Here is an 18,843-nt window from a genome sequence, read left to right as displayed (position 1 = left end):
TCACAAAAAAATTTCATGTGCAAGTTTCAGCATCATCAGTGATGTCCGTGATTTTCATCAATAACGATGGATGAAGAGTAAGAAAAATTTTCCACTAGAAACTAAGTTAATGCGTTCAAAGGAAGTGACGTCAAAGGAAGTCTTGAGTAATACGTGGCAAATAAGTTAGTCTGATTTTGTTTTTCTTAGGGTTTTAATCTGCAAGAAGACGGATATGCTTTCTAAGCTCTTCTGGTGTTTTGTTGTGGAGTCCAGATGAAAAGGAGGCAAATATTATGCAATCACCTACTAATTTTAAACTGTTCCCAGTGGTAGGGTTAGGGTTAGGGTTAGGGTTAGTATTTTATTGGAAGGTGATAGGGACCCAACTTGAAAGCTTTGTTTTACAAGTATTTTATTGAAAGGTGATAGGACCCAACTTGAAAGCTTTGTTTTACAAGTATTTTAATGGAAGGTGATAGGGGCCGATTTGAAAGCTTGGTTTTACAAGTATTTTATTGGAAGGTGATAGGGGCCGATTTGAAAGCTTGGTTTTACAAGTATTTTATTGGAAGGTGATAGGGGCCGATTTGAAAGCTTTGTTTTACAAGTATTTTAATGGAAGGTGATAGGGGCCAATTTGAAAGCTTTGTTTTACAAGTATTTTAATGGAAGGTGATAGGGGCCGATTTGAAAGCTTTGTTTTACAAGTATTTTATTGGAAGGTGATAGGGGCCGATTTGAAAGCTTTGTTTTACAAGTATTTTATTGGAAGGTGATAGGACCCAACTTGAAAGCTTGGTTTTACAAGTATTTTATTGGAAGGTGATAGGACCCAACTTGAAAGCTTGGTTTTACAAGTATTTTAATGGAAGGTGATAGGACCCATCTTGAAAGCTTGGTTTTACAAGTATTTTATTGGAAGGTGATAGGACCCAACTTGAAAGCTTGGTTTTACAAGTATTTTATTGGAAGGTGATAGGACCCAACTTGAAAGCTTGGTTTTACAAGTATTTTATTGGAAGGTGATAGGACCCAACTTGAAAGCTTGGTTTTACAAGTATTTTATTGGAAGGTGATAGGACCCAACTTGAAAGCTTGGTTTTACAAGTATTTTATTGGAAGGTGATAGGACCCAACTTGAAAGCTTGGTTTTACAAGTATTTTAATGGAAGGTGATAGGACCCAACTTGAAAGCTTGGTTTTACAAGTATTTTATTGGAAGGTGATAGGACCCAACTTGAAAGCTTGGTTTTACAAGTATTTTAATGGAAGGTGATAGGACCCAACTTGAAAGCTTGGTTTTACAAGTATTTTATTGGAAGGTGATAGGACCCAACTTGAAAGCTTGGTTTTACAAGTATTTTATTGGAAGGTGATAGGACCCAACTTGAAAGCTTGGTTTTACAAGTATTTTATTGGAAGGTGATAGGGGCCAATTTGAAAGCTTTGTTTTACAAGTATTTTATTGGAAGGTGATAGGACCCAACTTGAAAGCTTGGTTTTACAAGTATTTTAATGGAAGGTGATAGGACCCAACTTGAAAGCTTGGTTTTACAAGTATTTTATTGGAAGGTGATAGGACCCAACTTGAAAGCTTGGTTTTACAAGTATTTTAATGGAAGGTGATAGGACCCAACTTGAAAGCTTGGTTTTACAAGTATTTTATTGGAAGGTGATAGGACCCAACTTGAAAGCTTGGTTTTACAAGTATTTTAATGGAAGGTGATAGGACCCAACTTGAAAGCTTGGTTTTACAAGTATTTTATTGGAAGGTGATAGGACCCAACTTGAAAGCTTGGTTTTACAAGTATTTTATTGGAAGGTGATAGGGGCCAATTTGAAAGCTTTGTTTTACAAGTATTTTATTGGAAGGTGATAGGACCCAACTTGAAAGCTTGGTTTTACAAGTATTTTAATGGAAGGTGATAGGACCCAACTTGAAAGCTTGGTTTTACAAGTATTTTATTGGAAGGTGATAGGACCCAACTTGAAAGCTTGGTTTTACAAGTATTTTATTGGAAGGTGATAGGACCCAACTTGAAAGCTTGGTTTTACAAGTATTTTAATGGAAGGTGATAGGACCCAACTTGAAAGCTTGGTTTTACAAGTATTTTATTGGAAGGTGATAGGACCCAACTTGAAAGCTTGGTTTTACAAGTATTTTATTGGAAGGTGATAGGGGCCAATTTGAAAGCTTTGTTTTACAAGTATTTTATTGGAAGGTGATAGGACCCAACTTGAAAGCTTGGTTTTATAAGTATTTTAATGGAAGGTGATAGGACCCAACTTGAAAGCTTGGTTTTACAAGTATTTTATTGGAAGGTGATAGGACCCAACTTGAAAGCTTGGTTTTACAAGTATTTTAATGGAAGGTGATAGGACCCAACTTGAAAGCTTGGTTTTACAAGTATTTTATTGGAAGGTGATAGGACCCAACTTGAAAGCTTGGTTTTACAAGTATTTTATTGGAAGGTGATAGGACCCAACTTGAAAGCTTTGTTTTACAAGTATTTTATTGGAAGGTGATAGGGGCCAATTTGAAAGCTTTGTTTTACAAGTATTTTATTGGAAGGTGATAGGGGCCGATTTGAAAGCTTTGTTTTACAAGTATTTTAATGGAAGGTGATAGGGGCCGATTTGAAAGCTTTGTTTTACAAGTATTTTATTGGAAGGTGATAGGGGCCGATTTGAAAGCTTGGTTTTACAAGTATTTTAATGGAAGGTGATAGGGGCCGATTTGAAAGCTTGGTTTTACAAGCATTTTATTGAAAGGTGATAGGGGCCAATTTGAAAGCTTTGTGTTACAAGTATTTTATTGGAAGGTGATAGGGGCCAATTTGAAAGCTTTCTGTTACAAGTATTTTATTGAAAGGTGATAGGGGCCAACTTGAAAGCTTGGTTTTACAAGTATTTCAATAGAAGGTGATAGGGGCCAATTTGAAAGCTTTGTTTTACAAGTATTTTAATGGAATATGCTTTGATGAACTTATAGCACTTATACCCCTTCAATGTACATGCCCCCTAATAACCCAATAAGCCACAAAATCCCACCCCTTCACTGCTGGGGTCTGTAAATGCTAAAAAGCCTTCTATTCAAATAGTTCCATGTCTGTTTCATGCTTTCCTAACTGTATTAATCCGTAAAAGTTTAAATGTAATGTGAACAGACATCCTGCTGCTTAACTCTCCACAAATGATCAAAATATCGTCCGTGCACTTCATAGCAGCATCTTAACCTGTGGATCAAAGCTTGTCTATATACGAGGGTAGTTCCAAAAGTGAAATCTCCAATTTTTTTAAACTCAAAATGTTGAAGAGCTTTGAAAACGGGAGTGGTACTTCAACGGTACCACTCCAGTCTTCAAAGCTATTGAAACGAACAACATTTTGTGCTCGATATCTTATTTTTTTACATAGTCACCACCATTCTCAATACACTTTTGCCAGGAATTCAATGAAATATCTCTGATTCTGATGCATGACCATGACATAGGTTGTATCCTTAAAATCTCACACCGTCAATATATGCAACAAAGAGATGAAATTTTCAGGTTATGAATGCATAAGTATAACAATGAAATTTGCATTCCTTTTTGATTCATTTAAGCGAAATAAAAAATAGGAGACATTACGTTTGGAATGACAATCGTGTATATATATATATATATATATATATATATATATATATATATATAAAGTATGGCAAACATACCAAACCCAAACCAATGATGCATTTATATCACATTCATGTTATTTTATTTGTAGTATAATTTGTCTTACACGTGTTTTGTTGGATGGTGGAATTCACCAAAAAACAACCCCTCAGAGACAGATTTATGTTCCGTGGACAAAAAGACACAGTCGAAGATACTTTTCCTTGGTTTACAAATGATTATATATATATATATATATATATATATATATATCGTCAAGGATGAAATATATTTGTGATAAATTTCAAACAAGTAAAATATTTGTTTATTTTCCTAATATTACATTGTGATTTGGCTTTCAAGTGCACATGATGCATATTTTATTTTATACTAGCATGGGTGCCCGGCGTTGCCCGGGTATTTGGAGGTGTATGTTGAGCAAAAAAAAAAAGAAAAAAAGGCGGTCAATTTTTTTAACTTTGACCCCTATTATGACCCCTAAAAATTTATTGTTTTGGGTTCAAATCAAGTTATTAAGTTAGATCCATATCCAAGGAATCTATATCTAAAATGTCAAGTGTTTAGACCCAAAATTGTTGGAGGAGTTTGGTAGAGTTCTCAAAGGTCAAATCGTTGAACTTTGACCTTTTAATCGCCAAATTTCTGGCCGAAAACCAATCACATCGATTTTCCCAAATCTTAGTACCCTGTATATCAAATTTCGAGTCTGTAGACTAAAAATTGACAGAGTTATTGCGTATGGAAATATACACACACAGACACACAGACACAAAGATACACACACAGACACTTTCACTTTTATAGATATATAGATATATATATATGACTTTCACTACACTGATGAAGACTGAAGGATTGGTCGAAATTATGTACTTGTAAAAAGAATTTTTAATTTTTTTCATAATATTATTTTGTATTCCTGCACGTCATCAATATAAAACGAATAAAGAAAACTTATATACTGTTTGGATTCTTTTTTTTTAATACATTTTCACACACACACACACACACACACACACACACACACACATACATACATACATATATATATATATATATATATATATATATATATATATATATATAAGAACAAGTAGTTAATAAAATATGTGAAAAAACACTTTGAAAAAGAGTTAAAAACATATTTAATTTTAAAAAGGAGACAGTAAATAAATGGATAGTCCTTAATCCGTGGAGTTTCGAAGAAATACTTTCCTTCTCAGCAGAGGATAGGATTTAGCAAAATGTGGGATCGGATTTTGCTTGCAAAAGTATTAAATGAAACTACAAGTAAGTCATAGATCTTACTTGATAACAAAAAATGAAGCAGAGGGAATAGGATGAATAAAAAAGTGATTTCACGTGAATGGATAGTCTGGTGAAGGGTAAAAGCTGATTTTGAGAATATATATATATATATATATATATATATATATATATATATATATATATATATTCTCAAAATCAGCTTTAAAATCATTATAACCAAGCTTTATGTAACAGTATTAGTTTATCTGCAAATTACGTTTGTTTTCAGGTTTAGGTATGATGCAAGCATCTGGTCACGTCGACTATTATCCAAATAGTGGGAGCCACCAACCTGGATGTGACAAGGATCCATTCACGTTTGTAAAAATTAGCGGAATTGAAGAAGGTAAGTGTTGATTCTTTAAGAACATTCCTGCCTATAAATTGGAGAGCATGGTTGTCCGAATTGCTGTTGCTTGAGTTGCTATTGTCCAACTTGCTGCTGTCCGAGTTGCAGTTGTCTGCTGTTGTTCAACTTGCTATTATCGGAGTTGCTGTTGTGTGAGTTGCTGTTGACCAACTTGCTGTTGTCTGAGTTGCTGTTGTTCAACTTGCTGTTGTCCGAGTTGTTGTTGTCTGAGTTGCGGTTGTCTACTGTTGTTCAACTGGCTGTTGTCTGAGTAGCTGTTGTCCAACTTGCTGCTGTCTGAGTTGCTGTTGTTCAACTTGCTTTTATCGGAGTTGCTGTTGTGTGAGTTGCTGTTGACCAACTTGCTGTTGTCTGAGTTGCTGTTGTCTGAGTTGCTGTTGTTCAAGTTGCTGTTGTCCGAGTTGTTGTTGTCTGAGTTGCTGTTGTTCAACTTGCTGTTGTCCAAGTTGTTGTTGTCTGAGTTGCTGTTGTCTACTATTGTTCAGAGGCTGACAAATCCTGATGCTGATCTTTCCTAGATTTTTACTAGAATTGTGGCCTTAATATCGGTCGGATATACACCTATAATCACGTCGATATAACGATTCGCATAAGATCACTGAATATTTGTATTATTTAGATTCTACATACTACTGTTCTCATCTTGAAGGTCATTTTCACAATGTTTCAGTCGATGTAACCTCCGATCTTCTTCAAGTATATCTTGTCAAACTGGGGAATCTTTCTGTTGAATTCTGGAATCTGCATGGAACTTTGAAGGGAATCCTTTATTCAACCCATGGGAGTAGCATGCTCTTGCTTGATCACCAAAATGTGAAAATAACATTTAAGATGAGAACAGTAATCCAAAGAATCCAAATAAATAATAGCAATCATTAATCCTCATCTCAAAAATTTAGTTAAACGATATTGAGCCTGGCGAATACTAAAAAAGTGACCATTTGGGAAGACAAAGCGTTGTATTAAAAGAAAATGCTCAACTTGAAATTAATCTACAAATCAATTGTATACAAAAATGTGTACAATTGCAGCATAAAATGATCCAACGCTTTTGACATGCTGATTGATCAAATCAGTCAATAATACCGCTGGGTGTAGATTCTATACCTGTTCACTATAGGGAACTGGAGTCCCAAATGGCATAGATCTGATACAGGCATTTTTCCACTGCCCCTACCCTTCTGAGTAACTATCATTGGTAATGCTATAATTTACTATAGTATATACTGAATTATCTCCCTTGGCACTACACACAAATAAATGGCTATTTATAAAGAATGTTTTTTTTAGAGGGAGCCAACTTTAAATTAAAATAAATCACAGAAAAATTTTTTTATTGTACAAATATGTGGTTTATTTCAAAGATTAATTTTTTGCCATTTATAATTTAAATACAATTTTGGGCATGTCACTGCGCAGCTCGAATGTACGGTGGGGGGGGGGCGTAAACTAAAGGTCCGATTTTCACAAATCTGCACATTAAATTAAGCTGCAACAACACGTCGACTGTTGTCTTCCAAGTGATCTATTGTGTCTGGTTTATCAGCATAGACATGGGAATTCGCATATCTCCAAAGAAAATAATCTAATGGGGTTAAATCGCACGAACGAGGTGGCCAGCTGACAGGTCCATTGCATGAAAATTATTCGTTCATAAATTATATCAAAATAATTTTTACAAAATAAATTTTCACAATTTATAAACGCTGCTCGGGGGGCCAGTTTCTACATGATAAATTGCCAAACCAAGCTAAACTAAAAATAACCGATAGTTGCCAAATCTGTAATTAAAGGAAATAGAGTTGTCAACTTAAAATTCGGCAGATCTAAAATGACACTCTATACATACAGATGTCAGAAGAGAGACACAACATTTCTTATTATATTAAAGACTAGCTCTACCTAGTCGCCATTGCCTAGGATACGGTGACGTCATTTTAGTTTTTAATTCTTATTAATTCACACATAAGTTGGACAACCATCATATTCTTTGATCTTAGATATAAGTTACTCCCCTTGCTGATTTAATCTTTTAGATGGTTACTTAAAAATGTTTTCTATTAGAAATCATCTTGTGACTAATCCATACAAATTTTAAGCCAGATCGGCCTAGTAGTTTGCAAGAAAATTTCTAGAAATTTTCTGGCATTGATGTTATTAAATTCTAGCAAACTATGCTATTACTAAACTTTTCAGCCCGTTAAAAAAGGGGCAAAAGTTATAGCTCGTTGATTTCGAATGAGCACTTTATGCCAAATTTCATGGGGTAAATATGATATTGAGATGACTAATACTAATTAATCCATAACTGTGCATCAAATCCATACCAAAAACACTTAATTCGCTACACCTTATCACAACAAAGGTCCATACAAAATTTCAGCAAGATAAACTCAGTAATTTCCAAGAAACCTTCTAAAATATATATGTTATTGTTTTAAGAAAATTCTAGCAAATCGGCCTAGCAATTTCCAAGAAAAAGACAAGATTTCCAAGAAAAAGACATACTAAGGGAAATATGATATAGATATTGCAATTAACACGATGTAATAATAACAAATGAAAATTGGCTAGTCAGCTCAAATGCTATTTGGGTCTGATTTTGGAAATCTGACAAGGTAACTTTATATGTTAGATTATAAGGATTAACTGTGTTATGAAATAAAATGTAATTGTGTTATATAATGGGTATGCTTGTAGTTAATTACAGATATACCTGCATTTCTGTTCATGGGGTTGGCTGTTACTTAATCGTCCAGGGAGTTCTGGAAATGTATATTAAATTGAACTGCTGAAGAAGCTGAAACATCAAAAACATCTGAAGCAAACTATACTTCAAAATGGATAAAACGTAACTGTACTTCAAAATGAATAAAACACAACTGTACTTCAAAATGAATAAAACGTAACTGTACTTCAAAATGAATAAAACCCAACTGTACTTCAAAATGAATAAAACACAACTGTACTTCAAAATGAATAAAACACAACTGTACTTCAAAATAGATAAAACCCAACTGTACTTCAAAATGAATAAAACGTAACTGTACTTCAAAATGAATAAAACCCAACTGTACTTCAAAATGAATAAAACACAACTGTACTTCAAAATAGATAAAACCCAACTGTACTTCAAAATGAATAAAACGTAACTGTACTTCAAAATGAATAAAACCCAACTGTACTTCAAAATGAATAAAACACAACTGTACTTCAAAATGAATAAAACCCAACTGTACTTCAAAATGAATAAAACACAACTGTACTTCAAAATAGATAAAACCCAACTGTACTTCAAAATGAATAAACCCAACTGTATTTCAAAATGAATAAAACGTAACTTTACTTCAAAATGAATAAAACCCAACTGTACTTCAAAATGAATAAAACACAACTGTACTTCAAAATGAATAAAACACAACTTTACTTCAAAATGAATAAAACCCAACTGTATTTCAAAAAGGAATAAAATGTAACTTTACTTCAAAATGAATAAAACCCAACCGTACTTCAAAATGAATAAAACTCAACTGTATTTCAAAATGAATAAAACTCAACTGTATTTCAAAATGAATAAAACTCAACTGTACTTAAAAATAGATAAAACTCAACTGTACTTCAAAATGAATAAAACTCAACTGTATTTCAAAATGAATAAAACTCAACTGTATTTCAAAATGAATAAAACTCAACTGTACTTAAAAATAGATAAAACTCAACTGCACTTCAAAATGAATAAAACTCAACTGTACTTCAAAATGAATAAAACACAACTGTACTTCAAAATGAATAAACCCAACTGTATTTCAAAATGAATAAAACGTAACTTTACTTCAAAATGAATAAAACCCAACTGTACTTCAAAATGAATAAAACACAACTGTACTTCAAAATGAATAAAACACAACTTTACTTCAAAATGAATAAAACCCAACTGTACTTCAAAATGAATAAAACTCAACTGTACTTTAAAATACATAAAACTCAACTGTACTTCAAAATGAATAAAACTCAACTGTATTTCAAAATGAATAAAACTCAACTGTATTTCAAAATGAATAAAACTCAACTATTCTTAAAAATAGATAAAACTCAACTGTACTTCAAAATGAATAAAACTCAACTGTACTTCAAAATACATAAAACTCAACTGTATTTCAAAATGAATAAAACTCAACTGTATTTCAAAATACATAAAACTCAACTGTATTTCAAAATACATAAAACTCAACTGTACTTCAAAATGAATAAAACTCAACTGTATTTAAAAATAGATAAAACTCAACTGTACTTCAAAATGAATAAAACTCAATTGAACTCCAAAATAAATAAAACTGAACTTTACTTCAGAATGAATTAATTCAACTGTACTTGAAATAAAATAAAACTTCAACTGTACTTCAAAGTGAACAAAACTCAACTGTACTTCAAATGAAATAAAACTCAACTGTACTTCATAATGAATTAAACTCAACTGTACTTTAAAATAAATAAAATTTAACTGTACTTCAGAATGAATTAAACTCGACTGTATTTCAAAATGAAATACACTCAAACGTACTTTGAAATAAATAAAACTCAACTATACTTCAGAATGAATTGAACTCAACTGTATTCAAAATGAATAAAACACAACTGTACTTTAAAATAAATAAAACTCAACTTTACTTCAGAATGAATTAAATTCAACTCTACTTCAAATGAAATAAAACTCAACAGTAGGTCAGAATGAATAAAAATCAACTGTACTTGAAATAAAATAAATCTTTACTGTACTTCATAATGAATAAAACTCAACTGTACTTCAAAATGTAAAAAAATCTTAACTTTACTTAAAAATAAATAAAACTCAACTGTACTTCAAAATGAAATATACTCAAATGTACTTTGAAATAAATAAGACTCAACTATACTTCAGAATGAATTGAACTCAATAGTACTTCAAAATGATTAAAACTCAACTGTACTTTAAAATAAATAAAACTCAACTGTACTTCAGAATGAATTAAACTCCACTCTACTTCAAAATAATTAAAACTCAACTTTACTTCAAAATAAATAAAACTTAACTGTACTTTAAAATAAATAAGACTCAACTGTACTTCAAAATGAATAAGACTCATCTGTACTTCAGTATGAATTAAAGTCAACTGTACTTCAGAATGAATTAACCTCAACTGCATTTCAAAATGAATAAAACTCAACTGTACTTCAAAATGAATAAAACTCATCTGTACTTCAGAATGAATTTAACTCAACTGTACTTCAGAATGAATAAAACTCAACTGGACTTCAAAATAAATCATACTCAACTGTACTTGAAAATAAATAAAACTCAACTGTACTTCAAAATGAATAAAAATCAACTTTACTTGAAAATAAATAAAAATCAACTGTACTTCAAAATAAGTAAAACTCAACTTTACTTTAAAATAAATAAAACTCAACTGTACTTCAAAATAAATAAAAATCAACTGTACATCAAAATAAGTAAAACTCAACTTTACTTTAAAATAAATAAAACTCAACTGTACTTTAAAATAAATAAAACTCAACTGTACTTCAAAATGAATAAAACTCAACTGTACTGCAAAATGAATAAAACTCAACTGTACTTCAAAATAATTAAAACTCAACTGTACTTCAAAATGAATAAAACTCTAAGATGATTCATAACTGAACAGCTGATCGTTTATTTAGCCCCAACACATTGAGGACCAGAAAACCTCTTATTTATTTGGGTATAAAGCCTATATTTACACATGTTTTCAACTTACTCCTTAATAACTTTGTAATCCTATTCTTCATTCAGTGATGACGTTATTTATTTATTCGTTGTGTGGTTTAATTTCTTTCTTTTTATTTATTTATTTTTTTTGCTAATCTAACTTTTTTTACCCTGCCAGACCGATTTTTCTTAAACAAGTCCAACTCCTGCCATATAAGTATTATTTAAAACTAGTTAACATTACTAACATTTATGTGGTTTCCACAGTAAACTGTGAACTTAGCAGGCAGTGTTCAAGTTCTTGTCAGAGCTGTCACGTTACCTTTTAGATCCTTGGGGTATGAACCCATCACCCCTTTCTCCATAGCTATTTTCGAAATATAGAGTAGAATAGACTCAAACCTAGGAGAAGGAAAACACGAAAATAACTTTGTCGTTATCGTCCATATAATGTATTCAAAATCATTCTGAAACATATTTTATATTTCATCGTGTTATAATGGAGATTTGGTGTTTGTCACATTTCTTAAAGGTGTTATATAATTTCAATAGTAAATCTCTTATTTCATATGTATATTTTTTGAATTTAATGTTCAATTCGATTTCAGTTCAAAACGTTCACTGCTAATGATACATGTTATAAACAGACGATATGTGTGTATACATAATACCTTGAAATATGAATGCATTAAGATAAAAAAAAAAATTGATACGACAATACATTGTACTTATATAGGGTGTCCAAAAAGTCACTAGAGGGTTTCGAACTTAAGTAAATTCTTTACTTTTGATGATATCAATCTGATTAAGACATTGGGAAATTTAAAAAGTAAACACAAAATTCAAACAATCTTTATTCATGAAAAATAATGTCTTTTAAATTTTGACCATTTTCAGCTTCGCATATTTGTGCTCTTTTCAAAACATTATTCATGACAGATTGCAGAATCTCTGGATTGCGATTCAACTCCCTTATTTCGTTTCTGATGTTTTCCCTCAATTCTTGCAAGATTTGAGGTTTGTTAACATAGACTCTTTCTTTAAGATATCCGCACAAGAAAAAGTCTGGTCTAGTCAAGTCTGGGGAACATGGGGCCATTTGACAATGTTGTAGCAAGAGATAAGGTTGTCGTCAATTTTTGATAAAACAATTTCAAAACTTGCGTACATTGTTCAATGCTATAATTATCCATAATCAATTTCCAAAATATTATCTGTAAAAAATCTGAAATAGAGAAAAAATAATCATTAATGGTAAAATGACAAAGACTTAAACCCCTTTAGTGACCTTTTGGACACGCTGTAGAATTGAAAACACTTGTAAAAGAGTGTGTCAAGCTGACCTAGTGGTTATCGTACTTGACTACTCGTTACGCACGTTGTTCAATGCTATACTTATCCATAATTACTTTCCAAAATATTATCTATAAAATTTCTGAAATAGATAACAAAAACATCATTAATTGTAAAATTACAAAGATTTTCAATCCTTTAGTTATTTTTTGGACAACCTGTATTTACGCCCTAAGATACAACGGTTTTTTGACAATTTCAAAAATTGCACGACACCAGAACAATTAAAATATATAACGCAAAACAAGAAAAAATGTGTGTTTATCTGTGTATGTGTATCGTAGGCTATGCTATCTCAATCCTCTCTCCCTGCCTCCTCCGCTTAGCTCACCTTCATTTGCCGCTCATCTCTGTCTAAATAGTAAGTTCATTACCGTTTTATTCCTTTCTTTTTGTTCACCATTTCTGTTACATTAAGACTTAAATATTAAGCATTTAGTAAGTGTATTCAACTTTTTTAATTATGTATAATCTTACCCCTTTTTCATTGCCATATCGCGTATATGTATGTGTGAGTGAGTGAGTGTGTGTGTGTGTGTGTGTGTGTGTGTGTGTGTGTGTGTGTGTGTGTGTGTGTGTGTGTGTGTGTGTGTGTGCGCGCGCGCATATGCCTGGTAACCTTGCTTCTAATCATTCCTTCTCTTTGCATGCAGCACTGCCTAGGCGGTGAGTACAACTTTATTATTTTATTGTCTTATTAACATTTATTATTATATATCAATTTCTGCGTCTTTATATTCTTTTTGTAATTATCTTTCTTCAGTGATTGTTGAGTGTAATTTGAGCTTGTTTGGGGTAAATTTCTTAACCTGGAAATGAATTAATTCTGTTGCTTTTAATTCGAATGGGAATAATTAAGATATTAGGATATGATTTTTTTTTTTTTTTTTTTAGATACGTCGGAGGTCATAGAACAAATTCAACTCGTATCTTAAAGTATTACTTTATATTACTTTATTACTTTATATATATATATATATATATATATATATATATATATATATATATATATATATATATATATATATAGTAATAGAGTAATATATATATTGTGTCTGCACAAATAATTAACAAGAACACGGAAAGTAAAGGTATAACAATAATATATTAGGCAGAAAAGTTATATACATATTTACATGTCTTCAGATATACTTCAGTTGGAGATATTCCGGCAGGTGGCGTGTTGCATGTCTTACTGGAGGCAACATAGGCGTCTTGCCTATTTGGCGGTCGTTGCAGAACACTCCCGGTATTGGTGATTGATACCTTTATATATCTCACTCACCCACCTATGTTAATTAATGTGCGTCTCCACAACATATATATATATATATATATATATATATATATATATATATATATATATATATATATATATATACATTTTTACACTATTTGTTGCTATCAACCTATTCTCTGAAGTCTTGGTTTTTGTCAAAACAATATATGAATGCTCAACTTTGAAATATGATAATTTTGTAGCTGACAGTTTAAGTCACCTCTTTTTGGCTTAAAATTTATTGGTATATGAACGATTACTGAATTATATAAACCCAGTAAAATTCGAAGTACTACAAATAAGACTATATATATATATATATATATATATATATATATATATAAAGTGTAATTAGTTGTATATTATTTTAATTGGAATTTATTAAGATGAGTATTATTTATTTATTTATTTATTTATTGCGGACTATTATCCTCATCTTCATAGTGAAACAACATCTAAAAATAAGATGAGGATAATAGTTCACAATAAATAAATAAATAAATAAATATGTAATTAATTGATTGAAAATTACTAGTGTGTGAAAAAATAAAAAATATTGTTTCATGAAATTTAACATAGGAAGAAATCATAAAAAATCATAGAAAAAATTGTTTCCTAATAGAAAAATATATAAAAATTATCCTATATTGAGAGTATTTTCCTTTCATTAAAACTTTTCCTCTTTAATTTTCTTAAGGTTTCCTAGAGTTTACAAGAAGTTTCATCGTAATTTAATAAAAAAATAATAATATTGTTTTGACAAGCGTTTTCGTGAGAAAAATAAACAAAAAATAAGTTTTTGTTCAGCACCTGCTGGCAGTTTATGTAATCTGCTCAAAGTATGTCGACGACAACACAATCCCTGTTCTGCATAAATATTTAAAAAAATTTGCTTGCATATATTTGCATATATTCACCAGGCCACTTGTTAGGATCAGAATAGAAAAAGATGATATCAAAGGTCGATTACAGTAGTCAATTAATTTAGTCCGTTATAGTTTATAATTGGATAATTTCAGGATTGACCAGATTTGTGGCATGTGACCATATGAGATCAGTGTATTATTTTACGGAGTCAATCAACAGCAAATGCCGATTCAGGAGTTTTGAATGTGAAAACTATGAAAACTACAAGGTAAGTATTTAGTATAATTTCTTACTCACTAGGAGTTTTCACACAAGTCATCACTTGTAAACCATTTTGCATTATTTCAATGTTCTTCGGACAAACTCGTTAACCCTTATCCTCGAGAAGCCTATAGATCTTGATAAATGGTGACTTGTTAGTGCATAAAAAATCTTAATCCTTTCAATTTTCTTTTAAATTTCAAAGGATTATGAAGCTTTAGTACTTTATAGCAGTTTAACAGTATTATCCAATCATTTTATTTTTTAATTTTAAATTTTCTTCCTTTGAAGATTATAATGCTGGGTATGGGGGAGCCAAGCCAGCTACCAATATTGCTCTGCTTTTTATTGAAACCAACCGAGAGCTCTTTTTAGTATCCTCGTTGTTCCCTTAAGTGAAATTGTCTGGATCTCTTTTGCACTTGGTCCGCCAGGAATATTAGTTAGGTAGGATTTCAGGTTCTTCTTCATAAGCCCTTTAGCACCTATAATAACTGGTATTGTTGATATCTCCCTAAGATTCCAGTTTCTTTTCATATCATACATGAGACCTTGATATTTGGTCTGTTTCTCCCTTTCAGCTCTGTTCAGACCTCCATCATTAGGAACACTCACTTCAACCTCTCGTAATATATAATAATCAATAGAGGATTGATTCTATGATAATACATACGCAATCTGCATAAATTAAAATATCATGTTTAAGCGTATTGCACAACCAAGCAACGCCGGGCATCGAGCTAGTATATATAGATAGACAGGAGAATAAATCATCCTGCCGATCTTATCAGACGATCTAAGCGAAAATAAATTAGAAGGAAAAGATTATTTTAAATTGCGTATGAGTATCAAAAACCAAGAGTTGAAGTGCTGGATAGAGAGGGGAGAAGGTGGAGTGAGTGAAAAGAAAAGGGATGGGGAGAGAAATATAGATTATATTTATAAAATTAGAATTGAAATTAAAAATTAAGAATAGAAGGAAAGAAATTAAAATAGATTAAAATGAAGAGAGAAAAACGTAATTAAAAAAAACATACGTAATTTAAAAAAACGTAAGTAATTAAAAAAACATACATAATTAAAAAAACATAAGTAATTTAACAAAAAAACATACGTAATTTAAAAGAATCTTTTCTTCTAATTTATTTTGGTTTAGATCGTCTGACGAGATCGGCAGCATAATTTATTGTCCTGTCTATTGAAACAACTTGTAATGATTTAAGTAAAAATCCCCGAAGTTAAAATAATAAAAACATATTTAGCTCTACTAACGTATTGAGCACCTTTTTACCCCTGTTTTTTTTACCAAATATACTTGCACAAATATACATTTATAGGTTAAGCTAGGGGTTTTCAAACTGTGGTCCGCGGACCACAGGGGGTCCGCAAAGACAAGACAGGGGGGTTCGTGGCCGGACAGCAAATCTTTTTATAGGTAATTTGATTTTATATATGTCTTTTTTTTTTTTAATCGAAATTTTTCTTCTTATAATCTGTAAATGTATCTACCTAAAAATGTAATTTTGTAGTTAAATTTAAGCTCTTTCCTTTAATGGAACCTCATCAGCACCGCCAATTTTAAATTTCGTCTGATGGTTTTAATTTAATAAATTTTTAATACTAAATTAATAAATGTAGTAAACTCAATTTATTTTAAACATTTGTTATTTTTTTTTTATTCTGGTAGTTACTTATCTATTACCATGCAACTGACGCACTAAAAATTCAAAATATGTATTTTTAACAAAATTCGTTTCTTTTACTATCGTGATTGATACACATTTTATGTTGTTTTTTTTTGTAGAAAGATTTAAAATTTTAAAATAAGGTTATTGATAGTTTTTAATTTAAATACGTAGTTATAATTTGTAATATTAAAATACTTTTTACTTATTATTTATAACATCTTATATAACATCTTAACCAACTTCATAATTTAAACAAATGAAAAATCTGTTGTCGTTTCCTAATCATTTTATGTATTGGCCGACATATTGGAAGAACTTTCTTTAAATAAATAGTTTAAGTTTATTTCTGCTACTTAATCCATATTTTTTTTTATTTTAAATATTTTTGGTTACATTCTTTATTCTTTTTACGTTCTGTAGCATTGGCTTACTTACTGACGTGTGAGTTTTTAAATTTTAAATGTCAAAAGGATTTGAAATAATAAACGTTTTGTTTTGGGATTTTATTCTAACTGGTAGAAATAACTGGTAGAAATAACTGGTTGAAATACGTTTAACCTTTTTAATACAACAACATTCCTTTTTCAGTTGAACATTTAATAAATGTATTTATAGTGCGTTTAGGGCAACAATGAAAAAGGAAGCAAGGTACTTGATCGGCACAAATCCTACACTCCAAAGTTTTCATTTTTATGAAATGTATTTTTTCTTTTTCCTATGATTTTGAACATTTATAAAAATGTAAAGAGTTGTTATTAGTTATTGCTGTTGAAATATATTCGACGTTGTGTTCCTGTGTAGTTTTTGTTTTACACAAAATAAAATCTCCTGCGTAGTACAGAACAGAATTACAACGGGGCTTTAACATTGATCGCATGTCAGGAATTCTTAATGTCTGAATATCTGATTTTTACTTATTTATGTTCTTAAATGACTAAGCTTGCATTATTTATAGGAAGAATATTTTATCAAATGTTGCTTTTTCAGGGTGCAAACTTTACCCATGAATACATTTTTGAAATGGAAAGCTCATGATGAAATCAACTCAGAATCTGATACAGAGACAGAAGAGATTGTTCAGAAAAACAAATTAAGAAAATATGATGCGGAGTATTATATTCGATTTGAACTCATTGAAAGTGCGTCCAATGCTAACAGACCACAATGTTTACTTTGTCATAAGTTGTTGTCAAATGAAGCCAATTAAATTGCAGCGACATTTAACAACATTACATCCTCAATTTGCCACAAAACCAAAACATTTTTTTTAAACAAAAAAAAAAATGATTATTTAAAACAAACAAAACCTTTTGCAATGTCAATAACATCAAATCATAAGATATTACGGGCATCTTATTTAGTGGCACTGAGAGTGGCTCGTGCTAAGAAAGTCCATAATATTGCTGAAGAACTGTATTGCCCTGTGCAATAGACATGTGTAAGGCAGTTTTGGATGAAAAATGTGCTGCGAAATTGAAAGCTGTGCCATTGTCAGATAACACAATTGCGCGAAGAATAGAAGATATGTCATATTTGACATATGTACAGATGGGGCGGCGTCAATGACCGGTATTCACTCAGGTGTTGTGAGGCATCTTAAGAAAGTAGCACCTAATATCACTGCAACACATTGCATGATTCACCGAGAAGCTCTGGTTGCCAAGAAAAATGGATACTTTTTTGTCTGAAGTCTTGTCATCTTGTATTAAAGTGATAAATTTCATTAAAACCAGACCACTGTTTAGTCGTTTCTTTGCAATACTCTGTGGTGAGATGAGGCTGAACATTCAAGTCTTTTGTTTCATACAGAGGTAAGATGACTATCACGAGGTAAAGTAATTCAACGTTTATTTGAACCTAGAGAAAAACTGTTGATGTTTCTGTGTGTTCATAATGTTGAACTGGCTTCGATAATGGCCGATAAAGTTTGGCTTTGCAAAGTTGCTTATCTGGCAGATATACTCAACAAACTTAATGAACTTAATTTATCTCTACAAGGAAGAAATTCAAATATTTTATTTAGTCGTGACAAAATACAAACCTTCAAGGAAAAACTGAATATATGGACTAGAAAAGTTAGTAAGAAAACTTTAGATATGTTCCCTACAGTGGACGAATATCTCAGCAACAATGATTCAGTTAATGTTGATTTGATAATTGTAGATGTTAAACGACATTTGATATCACTAGCCGAACATTTTGACAAATATTTCTCGAAAGATATTCCAGATAATATTGAAAATTTTGATTGGATCAAAAATCCGTTTAATGCTGAAATAGCTGATAGCATGCTCACAGAAAATGAACGGGAAGAACTGGCTGAAATTTCATGC

At 31.1% G+C, this 18,843-nt stretch overlaps 1 protein-coding gene across 2 annotated transcripts in view; it reads left to right on the top strand.

Moving 5' to 3' along the window:
- LOC145296931 (pancreatic triacylglycerol lipase-like) overlaps window positions 1-18,843 on the top strand; it is a 62,293-nt gene that overhangs the window by 26,365 nt on the left and 17,085 nt on the right. The window contains exons 6-7 of one of the 2 annotated variants that reach the window (XM_080143134.1): window positions 5,194-5,310; window positions 14,714-14,829. In XM_080143134.1, coding sequence (XP_079999260.1) covers window positions 5,194-5,310; window positions 14,714-14,829 — 233 coding nt within the window. Of the gene's footprint in view, window positions 1-5,193; window positions 5,311-14,692; window positions 14,830-18,843 lie in introns of both variants that reach the window. The other variant, XM_080143133.1, reaches the window with a different exon arrangement.

Source organism: Euprymna scolopes, chromosome 17 (assembly GCF_053919585.1).
Source record: "Euprymna scolopes isolate OS-2025 chromosome 17, ASM5391958v1, whole genome shotgun sequence".
In the NCBI taxonomy this organism is placed as follows: Eukaryota; Metazoa; Mollusca; class Cephalopoda; order Sepiida; family Sepiolidae; genus Euprymna; species Euprymna scolopes.
This window is presented reverse-complemented; position numbering and strand designations above follow the sequence as displayed.